The sequence below is a fragment of the Malus domestica genome, chromosome 05 (genome assembly GCF_042453785.1).
Source record: "Malus domestica chromosome 05, GDT2T_hap1".
Lineage (NCBI taxonomy): Eukaryota > Viridiplantae > Streptophyta > Magnoliopsida > Rosales > Rosaceae > Malus > Malus domestica.
In genome coordinates this window covers 34,707,165-34,721,618 of record NC_091665.1, presented here as the reverse complement: position 1 = coordinate 34,721,618, position 14,454 = coordinate 34,707,165, and the positions used below count along the sequence as shown (strand labels likewise).

The following is a 14,454-nucleotide window of genomic DNA, read 5'->3' as shown; positions in this document are numbered from 1 at the left end:
GAAGTTCTCGTGTGAGTTCCCAGAACAAAACCATGAGGGCGTGGTCGGGGACCTAAAGCGGACAATATCGTGCTATAGTGGAGTTGAGCCCGAGATGTGGTGGGGGCCCAGGCGGGGATGTGACACTTGCCCAAATAGTTGCTTCAATATAAGGATTGTTGCTTCAATTTGCTGTGTTGCAATCCATGTGGCCTTAGTGTCCACAAATCTTATCTTTTTTCACAATCGGCGGAAACCTTTGGCGGCTGTTGGTGCTAAAGATTTTATGCAGGTTACCTTGGGCTCTTGGTGGCAGGGATGACGACGATGTCCACAGTGGCTCTGTCGTGTCGTGGGATCTGCAACCTCTGTTGTCCTTGCTACCCACACACCCACGTGGTCCTGCAGTCCACGCCTCCTACCATGTTTGTATCATGTCTTCCTTGTGGACACACTTATGGACATTTCATCAGCTTTAGTTAAGTTTGGCTTTAGTTAAGTTTTAAGATTTTTTTTTTTTTTTTGTAGCACTTTGAGTGGGTTAGATTAGTAGGTTTTGTGTTGCTCTTATGATCTGATTGTGTCGCTTATGTGATTTATGTGGCTTCGTTGTTGATAACTTTATGTCAGGGTACCGGTGTTAGGACTGTCACGTCTACCATCTTTTTGACAGTTTTACACGAGACTCTTGTTTGTGTTGGTTTATTGTGATAGTCGTATAGGGGTTTAAAATCTTTGCATCTTGTGCGAACTACCTCCAAATCAAGAAATTGTATCCATCTATTACCTCTTGTATTTGGTTGTTCTTAATAATGAAACACACTATGCTTCTATCAAATAAAAAAAATACTTAATCTGAGCGGAATGTCACATTGCTGAGTTGCCAACATCCTGCATTGAGTGCCTTATATCCGATTAGCGTGCCGAAAATGCTAAAATTTTTGGGATTGTAGCTATACTAATCATTTGCCTAAGCAATCATGCAAATACATTTGTGAAATCTGAACACTTCGACTTTGTACGAGTTATGGGGGTCGGTTTTGTAGGTCATTCCGATAGTGCCGTTGGTGCACTTGATGTAAAATCTGGACACGTTGATTTTCCCCAAATAGCTTTCTCTTTGCGGGAATTGAAATTTGGTGTCTTTTGGACATGGAATTTCCTAAACAAAGAGTCCACAACTTCTTAATACTTAAAAAAAAAAAAAAATGCTATTAGTACTTCCAAAATTTTATTTTATTTTTTTTATAAATGTATTTTTCTTTTTAATTATAGAAAATTTGGAGTACGAATTGAGATTTTTAGAGTGCCAATAACAATTCAAAAAAAAAAAACAAAAAAAAATTGTTCAACTAATTAAAGAACAAATTAAGAAACCAACACATAAATTTTAATTTTGAAATTTACAATAATATTTTTAATTGATAAATAAAGAAATGTTGACGTGGCCTAAGGGAAGGGATCCTCTCTGGTTCTTTTCTCCTAATCTACCAAATTAGGGAAGTTGAAATTTTTTTAAATGACTGAAATTATTATAACTTTTAAAGGTTTGTAGTCGTTAAATCAAATTTTAACGGTATAAATTTCTAAACCCCTTGCCGTGGCCTAATGCCTAGTGTCTTAATCGAAATCCTAAAAGGCACTTATGTCTGGTAAAAAAAAAAAACTTTTTAAGTTTTGAGCGTTTAAATCTAATTTAGCCCTTTCCTATTGGGATCCTGAGTTTCTGACCCAATTTCCTACCCTCTCTCCCCCGGCCAAGCCTCCTCCGCCGCCGCCCCCGGGATTCCACACCTTCTCCATCCTCTCCAGTATGTCTTCCCTTCACGTTTCCCCAAACACCATTTCTCAGACTCTCAATCTCCGCGGTCGATTCAGCCCCAACTTAGGCAGGGAAGTCCGACTAATCAACGTCCGGAGACCGGTCACTGGCTGCCTCAGCGTGGACGTGGAAGCACCCGATACCACCTCAAAACTAGAGATTTTGAAGAGCAACGAGGTTATGGAGATGGAGGCAAAGGTCCTGCTGCAGACCTACGCGAGGACTCCAGTGGTGCTCACCAGTGGCAAAGGTTGTAAATTGTACGACACCGAGGGGCGAGAGTATTTGGACCTGAGCTCGGGGATCGCGGTGAACGCGCTCGGCCATGGCGACGAGGACTGGTTGAAGGCTGTGGTTGATCAGGCCGGAACCCTCACTCACGTCAGCAATCTCTACTATTCGATCCCTCAGGTTTGCCCTTTATCAACTTGGATTCTATTGCTTGTTTGGTTGCCGAGAAAGTGTGGGAAAATTGTAAAAGATTGCATTTTGTGCATGAACGGCGTCGTTAGTATGGTTTTGGACTTGTGGGTATCGCTTGGTTGCCGAGAAAGTGTAGGAAAAATGTGAAAGATTGCATTTTGCGTCTAAACGGCGTCGTTAACTCTGATTATGGACTTATGGGAATTGGTTGGTGTGTTGTAGGTGGAGCTGGCAAAGCGTCTGGTGGGTGCTAGTTTTGCAGACCGTGTGTTTTTCACGAATTCCGGAACCGAAGCGAACGAAGCAGCCATTAAATTTGCAAGGAAGTTTCAGAGACATGCTCACTCTGATGCGAAAGAGCCGGCCACGAGCTTCATATCTTTCACAAACAGCTTCCATGGGAGGACCATGGGCGCTCTTGCCTTGACTAGCAAAGAGCATTACAGGTCCCCTTTTGAGCCTGTCATGCCTGGAGTCACGTTTGTGGAGTATGGAAATATACAGGCTACCAAAGAACTGATTCAGCCTGGAAAGACTGCCGCTGTTTTCGTTGAGCCGATTCAGGGTGAAGGGGGAATTTACAGTGCTTCAAAGGAGTTTCTGCAGTTTCTCCGTACTGCTTGTGATGATGCCGGTGCTCTTCTGGTATTTGACGAGGTAAGCAGCAGCTATTTGAACAAACTAGATGGTGTTTTTGTGCTGGCTTCTCTTGTTAACATTAGCACACTATAGTTTTATGGTTTATGCAAAATGGTTCTGACTTGGTTTGGTTAGGTTGGTAATTGCACTGGATGATTTGGTTTCATTGATCCCTTGGATAATGGTCGTTATGACCTCGACCCATCGTCACATTGAAAATTTCACTAGTAAATGTGTTGTATTTCCCCTTTTCCAACATGAAATATGAATTCTCGCATGATGCGTCTGATTATCTTGTATTAGATTCAATGTGGATTAGGTCGAACTGGCCATCTCTGGGCGCATGAGGCTTACGGTGTATTCCCAGATATCATGACACTGGCTAAGCCACTTGCTGGAGGACTTCCCATCGGAGCTGCATTGATGACTGAAAGAGTTGCTTCCGCCATAGCTTTTGGTGACCACGGAAGTACGTTTGCCGGTGCACCTCTTATCTGTAGTGCTGCCCTTGCCGTTTTTGAAAAAATATCCGATCACAATTTTTTGAATAGTGTCAGTAAGAAAGGTCTCTACTTCAAAAACATCTTAAAACAGAAGCTGGGAGGGAACCCACATGTTCGAGAAATACGTGGTCTCGGGCTTATTATCGGAATTGAATTGGATGTCTCTGCCTCACCCATTCTGGATGCATGTCGAAACTCTGGCCTGTTGATATTGACTGCTGGAAAAGGCAATGTTCTGAGGCTCGTACCTCCATTGATCATAACCGAGCAAGAGCTTGATGTTGCAGCCGACATTCTGTCTCAAGCTTTGCCAGTACTTGATGAAACTAACTCAAAATAGGAGGATGAAAATTGCATTTTGGTAGATGCTGCTTCTCAAGGTATTGTGTTGATATTATTGTAATTTTGTTGCTCTTACGGCGTAGTTTGTTATTAGTAATCACTCGATCTTGAAACTGTCTGCTAGAAATAAAAAATGTGGTGAAATTTCATCTAGTATGGTTCCTTTTGGGTTGAGTTTTCTTGTTATTTGGGTTCTGCCTCAAGTTTCCACAAAATTTCTCTCTTTTCCGAAAAGAATCAAAACCGGAAATTAAGTGTTCGATTACTAATCAACAACTCCATACTACATAAGACACCAGAATGCAGTAAAGAATAAATTGAATATTGAAAGATTATATCATCTTTCAGGAAGCCAAGTTGCTTTAACCTGGAAACCTATATGCTATTTCTTACAAGCTTTGCATCAAAAATTTACGAAAGTATGTAATTACATCGCATAACAAACAATTTTACCTGACCCTGTAAGCACTAGTAAGCCGGGACAAGTTGGAATTCAACTGTTTGCAGACCGAGCCTCTGCTTATTTTTGTGCCACGGCATGAATCGTTTGAAGATTGTAGGGACTGCAGAGAGTCAAGATATCCATTGAGCCAGAGTGCTAAAATGCAGAATTCTTTTTCTTAAAATGATACACTGCCAAAGCACGCCCGGACTTCAAAGCTAGATTCTCATAGTTTTCACAAAGTTTCTGCACTTGGAACTACCACAACTTTCCCATCCTGCTTACTTCACTGTGATTTTTTACTTTGTGGCTCATATGATGGCTATCGATTGTGAGTACTGTGTATATGCTCCTCAGCCTCCTCTTCACTTCACTGGCCGGACACCAACAGTTTTTACACGGAATCTATACTGAGGTTGAGAGTCTTCATCGTCATCATCTTCACTAGAGTCATCTTCCACTCTGTCCCACCGTGCATAGTCCAGAGAAGAGTGTCCCTTTGGCTTCGGGATTGCTTGCCATCCTTTGTCTTTTTCTTTTTCAGACGATGCCTTGACGTGCTCTGCACGAGGGGTCACAACTTCAGCTGGGGAAGTGGTCTTCATCGAGTTACCTTTTGGATCCCTTCCCTGTTGAGAAACTTCCCTGTTTACTGGTGTCGTAGGGGCAATAACATTGGCAACAGCAGTTGTCTCATTAACCTCAGGAATCTGATCCCTTCCTCCACCTGAAAATACATCTTCTTTTTCTTCGTATTGCTCCTCTTTCTCCTGATATCTATCTGGCTCTGCTTCATCCTCCTCCTCGTCTTCCTCTTCTTCTAGCTCTGCTTCGGATTCAGGTATTGGAGCAAGTGACTTTCCTCGAGCAGAAAAAATGAACTCTTTACTCACAGCCATGAAAATGACAATTGCAAATTTATGATTTCAGCACCGACTGCACTGCTGCTGCTGATGGTGATGTTCATATATGTAAATTTTTTGGAACAGCGGTGTTCATAATTGCAAACACAAACACAATGATGACTATGATGCTTATAATTCAACAAAATCTCCCAAATAACACTGAACAAGAAAATTCAACAATGTGTAAAACAATGAGAAAAGCAGAAGGAAGAAGGGCATTATACCACTTGTGTCTTTAGACGGGCTTGAAGGTTTTGATAAACTTCCGATGATGGATTTAGCTCGATAAGACGATGAACATCGAAGAGCGCCGAGTGATATTCCTTGAGGGTCACCAGGGTCTGCGCCCGCAACATCAATGCTCCAGTGTGATTGTAATCAAGCTCAAGAACTGAGGTACATTCATCTGCTGCCTAAGATATAGTCAAATGAAGTCAACCAACAAATCAATTATTTTTAATCACAACGAAATTCCTACCATCAATTCCATATTTCTTCCTGCAAATCAAAATCGAGAATCCAGAACGCGATTCTCAGCTGAACTCGTAATTAGAAAACACAAATTACTTGCCATAATCAACTCATTAAGATCAAAATTATGAAAACTGCGCAATTTTCAACTGAATAATCGTGGTTTGAACTCTCAATATCCACACTTCCGTTGCAATCATCGTTCCAAAATACGAATTGCTTGTTCTAATCAACTCATAGAGATCAAAATTTTGATAAATCTACAATTTCGTACAGCAAGAGGGAAAAAAGCGCGAACCTTTTTGAAATCGTGAAGCTTCAAGAAGCAAGCAGCTCGGTTGCTGTGGAGGGCGATCTTCTGGGGTTTGGTCCTGGCCATGGACAGGGCTTCGGTGTAAAACCCTAGCGCCTCCGAGTAGCTACCTTCCCGGTGCATCTGGTGGGCCCGCTCGATCCTGTTCACCGGCGCCGCCGACGCCATCGTGTCCTCCTCCTCCTCCGCCTCCGCCGGCCAATCTCATCCGCCGGAAATTTCACAGAATTGGTCAGTGTTCGGTTGTTATTATTGCCACCGGCAAATCAATCGGAGAGAGTGAGAGTTTCGGTCGGGGGAGATTTCGAATTGCTGATTTACAAAGCTGGAGTCTGAGACAGCGATTTTGACTTTTTATTTATTTATTTAAATTTAATGGTGTCACGTGAGCGTGGCTGCCGGCACGTGAATTCAACCTGGCAAAACGAGTGCGAGTGTGGGAGGAGTTCAAACCCGTTTGGTGGTTACAGTACTATTAACAAGAAAAACACCACCAAATTACTAATTAGTTCAATAAACAAATTTAATTAAAAAAAATCAGTATGAATATTTTTTTTGTCATTTTTTTGAAATATATTACAAGGAGAAGTTCTTAAGGCTTAACACATCATAGTGATAAAAATTAAAAGGCGTAGAGTATATACAAATAAAAGCAATCACACTATAAGTGATAAAGTGAGAAGATATTTCTCCGTTCTCTCTTCAAAAATAGAGAGAGCTAAAGGTGTGGTTCTGATGGAAAGTTGAAATGACATTTTGATTTTTGTTGAAATGCGAGAGAAGATGAAATGAGATGAAACGTTGTGTTATACTCGGTAAGGGGGTTTCAACTTCACGTAATTTGGTCATATTAGAACAATTGTAAATAAGTCAAATTTAGGTATTGTGGGCATCCCTTAAGTTAAATAACGACCTTAATGAGAGCTAGATGTGCCCTTATTTTTGTATTATGATCTTGTTTTCTTTCTGTAAATACTACTGTAGGACCCATTTTTACGTTTCATATACATTTGTTAATTTTTTATCATTAATCTTCTTCAATTTATTCCAATTTGATGGTTGAAAATTAAGAGGGTTGTGTGAAACATAGAAGTGAGTGTGTGGATAACACTACTCCAAAGGTAATGGATTAACAACAATATAGAACTTGCTTTTTCATCGAGATGCTTTGGACGCAGTTCTTGTTAACTTAGAAATAGGGAACGTGAACGTTTTGGCTCACATCCTTATACCCTCAACATTCTTTGAATTGTCACGTTGGCAAAATCACATTTAAAAAAATGGTTGGCGATGCTTTTATATTTGGAAACTTTAATGAAAAACTCTCGATACTGTTCACTTTAACGAAAAATCAAATTTTACACTACAAAATCAATTATAGTACTATTCACTTTACCATTTATTTTATCCTTCCCATTAAAACTCAAAGTTTTCAAATCCTTTTCATTAATTTTTCCTTTATATATATTTTTAGAGATTTTTAGAAACCATATTAAAGAACAAAGAAAATGACAAAAATAGAACACGTGTTACTTAATTCAAGCAAGGAGAACCTATGGGATGAGAGATCTCACGCATCTGAATGTGCCAACGTGGCAACGGTAAAATACCAATCAGAAAAATCACAAAGGAAATTGTTTTATTTTTTTTATTGGTCGCAAAAGAATTATTGAAATGTCGCAAATTATTGAAAAGAAGTCTGCACTGCATAAACCCTAAAATCCAAATTGGGAAGATTGGGTAGGATTTTGCCCTAGTGCTGCCGTCTTCGTCTATTCACAGGTAACGTTAATTTCTCCTAGCATCGGTTTCGTGCTTTTAGCTTCTGCATTCAAACTTTCCTGCTCTTCGAATTCTTCGAGCCCTTTTGAGATTATTTACGTAAATTAGCTCATTCGAAATCGTAAAAACACAAACAAAATATTGGGTTTTGTTTGTTTGGTTTGAATTATCTGTATCTGTACTTCTTTTTGTAATCTGTGGAAGTTTGGGGTTTTGGGATAATCCTCTGTTTATCTTAATTCAATTTGGAAAAATAGGCTGCAGAAAAGAAGCGGGGGTGGATTTATGGCTTAAATGGGGAAGAATATGTGTGAGTGTGTACGTGTTCTAGTTTTCGTTGGCGGGCGTTATATTTATATTTTGTGTAGTTTGATAGCTGTAATTTTGATTATACTCATAAGATGGGTTTTGTTTAATTTTTTGAGTTTTCATGTAACCAAAGAAGTAACAAGGACACCATTCACTTCACTTGTGTACAAATTATGTTTTGCAACGATTGAGGTAGCGAAGTTGTTAAGTTGTCTAGATCTTTAGAATTCCTACATGCACAATTTTGTTATTCTTTTGTTTTCAAACTTCTGATAAGAAGCTTGGTACTATTTCCGAGATAGAAATATGATATTGTTTTTATGGTTCAATTATGAGCGAAAGTGGTTCTTCTTGTCTCGTGCATTGTAAGGGTGCGGTGAATTTGAGAAAATGGTGGCTTTTGATAAAGTTGATTCATGTTGTGCACTACATTGTTTTCCACTAGTGTATACAGATAGGATAGCTTTTGAAGGACTTGAGAAGGATTGGAAGAACTCTAGACATTTGTAGCTTCAAATTGTCTTGCAATAGGGGAAGCATTGAATAAATCAAAGAAGGATTATGATTTTCTGTTGAATATTTAGATTGTGACATTTGTTATTATCATTTTGGTTTTGACCGGAATCATCCATATATGAATAAAGGTAAAGGAAAACACCAAATTTGACCAATATGCATCATTATGCGAGAGTAAAAGAGAAATAGAAAGATATGCAAATTCCACTGAAATGGAAGCAAAACTTTAAACTGTGGGGAAAGAGCTAGAATGCTTGTTTTTGTAGGAGATGCGGTGAACAAAGTAGAATATGCAGGGGGAAAATACAGCCTATTTTAGTTTATTTTTCACTTTAAACTTTGTGATTACAACTACTTTTATTTATTTTGTTTTATCTTATTTCATATAGTATTTCTGACCCATTTTGGTAAGCCATGAACAGGAATCTGGTGGACTTTGGTGATATAGTCTTTACAGTTTTCAACAACAGAAGTTGTTTATATCATTTTAATTTTAATTTGGTGAGCTGGGATACATATGGCTAGTTTTTCCCCTGCTGAAGCCACTCATCTTAAAGACATTCAGGACAGGATAGAGGAAGGATCCTGTTGGTACTTCTACAGAAAGGAAATTGAAGAAAATTCTCCATCTAGACGAGACGGCATTGACTTGAAGAAAGAGACATATTTACGCAAGTCATACTGTTCTTTTCTACAAGATTTGGGTATTAGACTTAAAGTGTGAGTTTTTGAGCATTATCTCTTATTTTGTTTTCACTTTTCCTTTGTCTCAACCAATCAAATTTCTGTCAGTTGTGATTCCGTCTTTAGTAGTATGTTTTTAATCTTAAACTAAGAATAAATCTATGTAACTCAATTGATTTTCTTTTTATTTCATTATTGGATATTGTTTAGGGCTTAGAGTTTAGGGTTTAGTCTTAGGGGATTTAGAGATCTAAATCACTTAAACCCTCTAAGAAATGCAAAGCCTTACTCAATAAACTCCAACATTCCCTACGCAATAGCTACTAAACCTTCTATCGAACAAAAAAAAAAAGTAGCTGTATAAAGGAGACTCTTGTGACAAACGGATTGATCAAGTATTTGTTAATGGTTATGTATATGTAGATAAGTGTCTTGTTTAAATGTTATTCTAGAAGTGATAGTGCAGTATATATACTGCATCAATGGGTTTAATTGATAATAGTGATATAACATGATGGTGCATGTGTCTAATAAAAATTTCAAAGCATTAGTTGCTTTAGGAAAGAATTCCCTAGTGCTTTGTAAAGCACCTAACGAATTAAAAGTAGAAGAAGAAGCAGAATCATGTTTTCTTGGAACTTAACGAGTGGATGATGGGATAGTTTCAAATGCAAATTGCAAAAGCATAACCCATTTGAAATGCAGTTCAGATTGAGGATGCATTTTTGGGTGATATGAGAGCATTCTTACCTTAGGAACGTACTATGTTTGAATGCTTTCTTTAATCCTGATTTGTGTATGAATTGAATTAGGATTATTTAAGTCTTATGAGGGGAAAAAGTCTAATTGAACACATATCCAATTCATACAGTTACCTGACAAAAGAGACGTGTTGTTCTTTTAAAAAGTCAAAAGAGGTTATTATGCATGTAAGTTTAGACATAGACATATTCATATATGTTTTGAATTAACTAGTCATCAGCACTGAAGGTAGCCAGCATGCTCGTAGTCCCTTCTAAATGGTAATTTTGAAAACAGAATTAACTTTGAGTTGAATCTTACTCAATAGCCCTGTAGGTTTGAAATCCTCATGTTAACCACTGGAATGATCATTGCCAATATTCTACCATATAGTATGTTTATATATATCTTTTATCTTGTTTTGACTCATTGGTTCAGCATGATGAAGATCCTGAATACTTTGTTATGCAGACCCCAGTTGACGATTGCAACATCCATAATTTTCTGTCATCGATTCTTTCTTCGTCAATCACACGCAAAGAATGATAGAAGGGTGAGTACTTGAAACCTGAATTCCCCACCCCCTATAGTTTGCATTGTCTATTATTCTATGTCTGAGTTAGCTTTAGACTTTTTACCTGGGGTGAACGCTCACCCATTAGTTACTACAAACTTGAAGATTCGTCTAACTTTTATTGTACTTGTGTTGCTAATAGCAAGCAAGGCAATGGGAGAATAAATTGATGTCATAAATCCATGTACCTTGCAATTTGTATAACCGAGCCATGCTTTCTATTGCACCTGTGGATTTCTGATGACTTTTATTAATGGAGCAATGGTATTAAGCCGTTTAGCACATAAATCTTATCATACAGTCAGGGGATTCTCTTATTTGTTGGAGTATACGCAATGGCTCACAAATATGCCATGATGTTCTTGAAATCCCCATTATTTAGCCTCAAGTGTGCCGTAATCCCCAGTATCTGGGTCAGGGAAAATGACCTTGTCCACCCTTTTTAAAGGATATATCTTGTTGTTTTACTTAGGTGGGATTTGGGGTGGGGGATAAAGTATTAAGGTTCATAAATGTGAAATCTGCAGGAGTCAATGTATCAGAGAACTCTTTCTCAAACTTTACATTGTCGCTATATAAAGGAAATAACCAGACTTACTTATATCATCGCAAAGTTCAATTTCAACCTTTGTATATGTGCACCTGTGGCGTACATGTGTCGTAGGAAGCAGGTAGAATTTAGGGTTTTATTAATCTTGGTATAGAAAGAAGAGTCATGGACAAATGATTAAATTTTGTTCACTAAACTCAATTCAAATGTGCCGCAGACAATCGCGACAGTGTGTATGTTTCTTGCTGGGAAGGTTGAAGAAACTCCTCGGCCATTAAAGGATGTTATCCTTGTGTCTTATGAAATTATGCACAAGAAGGATCCTAAAGCAGTACAGAGGATCAAGCAAAAGGTGTTTTACTAGAGTGTCTACCTCATATATTAAGATTTTCTTATTGATGCTATTTATCTGGTATTAACTCATTCAGATCTTTATTATTTTGAAGGTAGTCATGGTGTGCGTAACATTGTTTTTTCTGGTCTACTATACAAAGTTATCAGCTGTTTTGCCTTATTTTTTTGTTATGGAATGACATGTCAACTAAACACACCCGAGTGGTGGACTAGACATTTGCATACTTGTGTTGCAATTTTACAAAACAAGATGTACTGTTTTCTTATAAACAAAAGTTTGTTTCTTATTTAAAAAATAATGAGCTGCTAAATCTTCTAGAGTGAACTTTGATTAACTGTTATTTTCTTCCATTTATTTTGGTATTTCTTTTTGTCTGAAAATGATACTATTGCATGATCCTAGAATGTGTATTCTCTATCTAATTCTGCTTGACTCGTGGCATAATCCAAGTTGAAATCCTGCAGGAGGTATATGAACAGCAGAAAGAATTAATTTTAATTGGTGAGAGGGTTGTTCTTGGGACTCTTGGTTTTGATCTTAATGTACTCCATCCATATAAACCCCTTGTTGAGGCGATAAAGAGATTCAAAGTAGCTCAAAATGCCCTTGCTCAAGTTGCATGGAATTTTGTTAACGATGGGTATGCTTATCATAGATCATATATGCTATTTTTGGCCCTTGTTCATTCCGTTCCTGAAATTGGAATGTGCCATGCAGACTTCGGACATCTCTATGTTTGCAATTTAAACCCCAGCACATTGCAGCTGGTGCCATTTTTCTTGCTGCCAAGTTCTTAAGAGTAAAGCTCCCGTCAGATGGCGAGACAATCTGGTGGCAAGAGTTTGACGTCACCCCACGCCAATTGGAGGGTGGGTGTCCTCATTTTTAATTCAGTAGGTGATGCTACAGAGCAATCAACAGTGTCCTTACCTTCTCACAATATCTTCATCACTCCAGATTACTCCTTTACTTGCATCCCTCTAATTATTTGTGTTACTCGATATAGATTGTAGGTTTGAGGATGAACTAAAAGAGTTTTAAATAAATTAAGAAAATTGTTAGATGATCATGTGATCGTATGGGTGTCAGCTCTAATTGTACACATTTATTTGTGCAGAAGTTAGCAATCAAATGTTGGAACTGTATGAACAAAATCGAGTTCCAGCTTCCAATCAAGTGGCAGATGGTGCAGGTAGTGGTGGCCCTCATCGGACTCCAGCCAAAGGTACAGCTAGCAATGAAGAACATGCTACAAGCAACAGTCATCTACACGCTGGAGCTACAAGGCCTGAAACCTTGAAGCCTGCATCATCTACGCCAGAACCTGAGCAGTCAGTTGTTGGAAATGATGACGGATCTCCTAGAACTACAAAATGTCGAAATAATGACTACAGAAGTACTGAAATAAAATATGATCTGGACCAGAATGTTGATGTAGAATCCAAAGATAATCAACACGCTGCACCATTGTCATCCAACCAGGAGAAGATTGGAGATTCTCAAAACGTATCAGAATTTCAGTCAGAGGGACGTGATGAAGAAGGTCAAGAAGATAATGGGAAACTTGATACAATAGAAACCCAGAAGTTGAAGGACAAACAATTAGGTCAGAGCCTGGAAAATGGGCAAGGTTCACTTGGCCAGTCACCTCAGAATGTTATAAAGAAGATTGACAAAAACAAGGTGAAGGCAGCATTGGAAAAACGACGGAAGAGCCAAGGGGATATGGGTCGAAAAAAGGACTTGATGGATGAGGATGATCTGATTGAGAGGGAACTGGAAGATGGTATTGAACTGGGTTCTGGGAGTGAGAAAATCAAGGGAGACGGGAGTCAAAGCTTACCTAAGTCCTCAACCACACCAGAAAATGTGGACCTGCATCCAGGAAAACATCAAGAGGGTGTCTGGGATGATGGAACTGATCTAAATAGTGTAGAAGGTGAGGTATCTGCACTCGCTGATGGTGGCCAAGGATCTTCCATTTTAAGTGACCGCAAGAGAAAAGCAGTAACCGCTCCACTTGATGATGTAGAGAAGAAGCAGCGGCATGATTATGAACCTGGAACCCCGAACCATAATCAGTTTGATCATAAAGAAGATCACAGCAGGGCGGGCCTGGTCGGACACACTGATATGGATCACATAAGGCCAGTACAGGAAAATCCTGTCTGAGGTGGTGTGTACCGCTTGCAGTAGCTGAAGATGTCTTGATATAATCACTTGCAAGCTCTCTTCTTGTCCAAGTGTATATTGTGATTTGTTCAGAGACCGTCCTTGGTATGCTCTAATCCGTTGGCTTCGGTGCCTTTACTGACTTCCGTATATTTCTTCCCCACTGTCATCATTTGCGGATATAAACATTGGGATGAATGCGAGGTCTACGAGACCATTTCATCTCATCTTATTCTAAGAATGTTTTTGACACTTTGTTGATGGAAATGGTTAAGTAGGGAAGAAACTTTTGGCATATTGTTGAATCCATCAATTATATAATTCAATGATTAGCAAATTGCGCATCTTTTTCCCTCTGCATATGATCCATATTTGATTTGGTTTTCTGTTCCTTCTACACTTTCCCCCCTAATTTCGATGAATTTCGTGTACGCAATGAATTTCATCTTGTGTCTCACAGTACCTCAGTTCATCAACTTTCTCCACTGACTTGTTTAGTTTTAATTACGAGATACTCGATTCATATTATTTGTACCGTGTTTTAATTATCAAAATTAGGCATTTAAAAGGGTGTATTCAATTTAGAGTCTATAATCCTTATATTTGATAAAGTTTTATTGATTTATAGAGATTTTATGTTTGAGAGAATTTTCTCGTAGAGATGCTGAATTTGTTAAAACTTAAATACGCTCTAAAGTTCCTCTAAATTCACCAAAACCATCCACGGCATGCTTACTTATAGTGGAAGGAATGGGATGTGAATGAGTGGGTATAGGATATCAACTCCAGTCTTGGATGATTCTATTACTTCACTTCGAGGTTATGAGAAGGCATGGGATACCCATATACATTTTTTTTTTCATTTTTTAGTCGTTAATAAATACATGAATGAAAATGATGCACATTTCTTACATTCATTTCTTATAAGAAAA

At 38.5% G+C, this 14,454-nt stretch overlaps 3 protein-coding genes across 3 annotated transcripts; 2 read left to right on the top strand and 1 right to left on the bottom strand.

Annotated features, from left to right (window-relative positions):
- The first annotated feature begins 1,586 nt into the window (after nt 1-1,586).
- On the top strand, nt 1,587-3,861 carry LOC103435413 (acetylornithine aminotransferase, mitochondrial-like). Its single transcript, XM_008373806.4, has 3 exons — nt 1,587-2,212; nt 2,447-2,881; nt 3,167-3,861. Exons 1-3 carry the CDS (start codon nt 1,793-1,795, stop codon nt 3,704-3,706), a joined length of 1,395 nt encoding a protein of 464 aa, XP_008372028.2. The 5' UTR covers nt 1,587-1,792; the 3' UTR covers nt 3,707-3,861.
- Nucleotides 3,862-4,009: 148 nt separating this feature from the next.
- LOC103435414 (uncharacterized) lies at nt 4,010-6,178 on the bottom strand. The gene is made up of 3 exons (XM_008373807.4): nt 5,825-6,178; nt 5,280-5,468; nt 4,010-5,007 (listed from the first exon to the last, which is right to left on the bottom strand). Exons 1-3 carry the CDS (start codon nt 6,005-6,007, stop codon nt 4,516-4,518), a joined length of 864 nt encoding a protein of 287 aa, XP_008372029.2. The 5' UTR covers nt 6,008-6,178; the 3' UTR covers nt 4,010-4,515.
- Nucleotides 6,179-7,450: 1,272 nt separating this feature from the next.
- Nucleotides 7,451-13,866, top strand: LOC103435415 (cyclin-T1-3-like). The gene is made up of 7 exons (XM_008373808.4): nt 7,451-7,621; nt 8,869-9,166; nt 10,343-10,424; nt 11,213-11,347; nt 11,815-11,990; nt 12,068-12,219; nt 12,468-13,866. Exons 2-7 carry the CDS (start codon nt 8,964-8,966, stop codon nt 13,520-13,522), a joined length of 1,803 nt encoding a protein of 600 aa, XP_008372030.2. The 5' UTR covers nt 7,451-7,621; nt 8,869-8,963; the 3' UTR covers nt 13,523-13,866.
- The last annotated feature ends 588 nt before the right edge of the window (nt 13,867-14,454 follow it).

What these genes read in the sequence shown, in the direction of transcription:
- LOC103435413 (XM_008373806.4), top strand. Translation starts at nt 1,793, where the DNA reads ATGTCTTCCCTTCACGTTTCCCCAAACACCATTTCTCAGACTCTCAAT. An exon ending in TCTACTATTCGATCCCTCAG is followed by an intron (nt 2,213 to 2,446) that starts GTTTGCCCTTTA and finishes GGTGTGTTGTAG; the next exon opens with GTGGAGCTGGCAAAGCGTCT. An exon ending in CTCTTCTGGTATTTGACGAG is followed by an intron (nt 2,882 to 3,166) that starts GTAAGCAGCAGC and finishes ATCTTGTATTAG; the next exon opens with ATTCAATGTGGATTAGGTCG.
- LOC103435414 (XM_008373807.4), bottom strand. Translation starts at nt 6,007, where the DNA reads ATGGCGTCGGCGGCGCCGGTGAACAGGATCGAGCGGGCCCACCAGATG. An exon ending in AGCTTCACGATTTCAAAAAG is followed by an intron (nt 5,469 to 5,824) that starts GTTCGCGCTTTT and finishes ACTATATCTTAG; the next exon opens with GCAGCAGATGAATGTACCTC. An exon ending in CCCGTCTAAAGACACAAGTG is followed by an intron (nt 5,008 to 5,279) that starts GTATAATGCCCT and finishes GCTCGAGGAAAG; the next exon opens with TCACTTGCTCCAATACCTGA.
- LOC103435415 (XM_008373808.4), top strand. Translation starts at nt 8,964, where the DNA reads ATGGCTAGTTTTTCCCCTGCTGAAGCCACTCATCTTAAAGACATTCAG. An exon ending in TACAGAGGATCAAGCAAAAG is followed by an intron (nt 11,348 to 11,814) that starts GTGTTTTACTAG and finishes GAAATCCTGCAG; the next exon opens with GAGGTATATGAACAGCAGAA. An exon ending in TGGAATTTTGTTAACGATGG is followed by an intron (nt 11,991 to 12,067) that starts GTATGCTTATCA and finishes TGTGCCATGCAG; the next exon opens with ACTTCGGACATCTCTATGTT.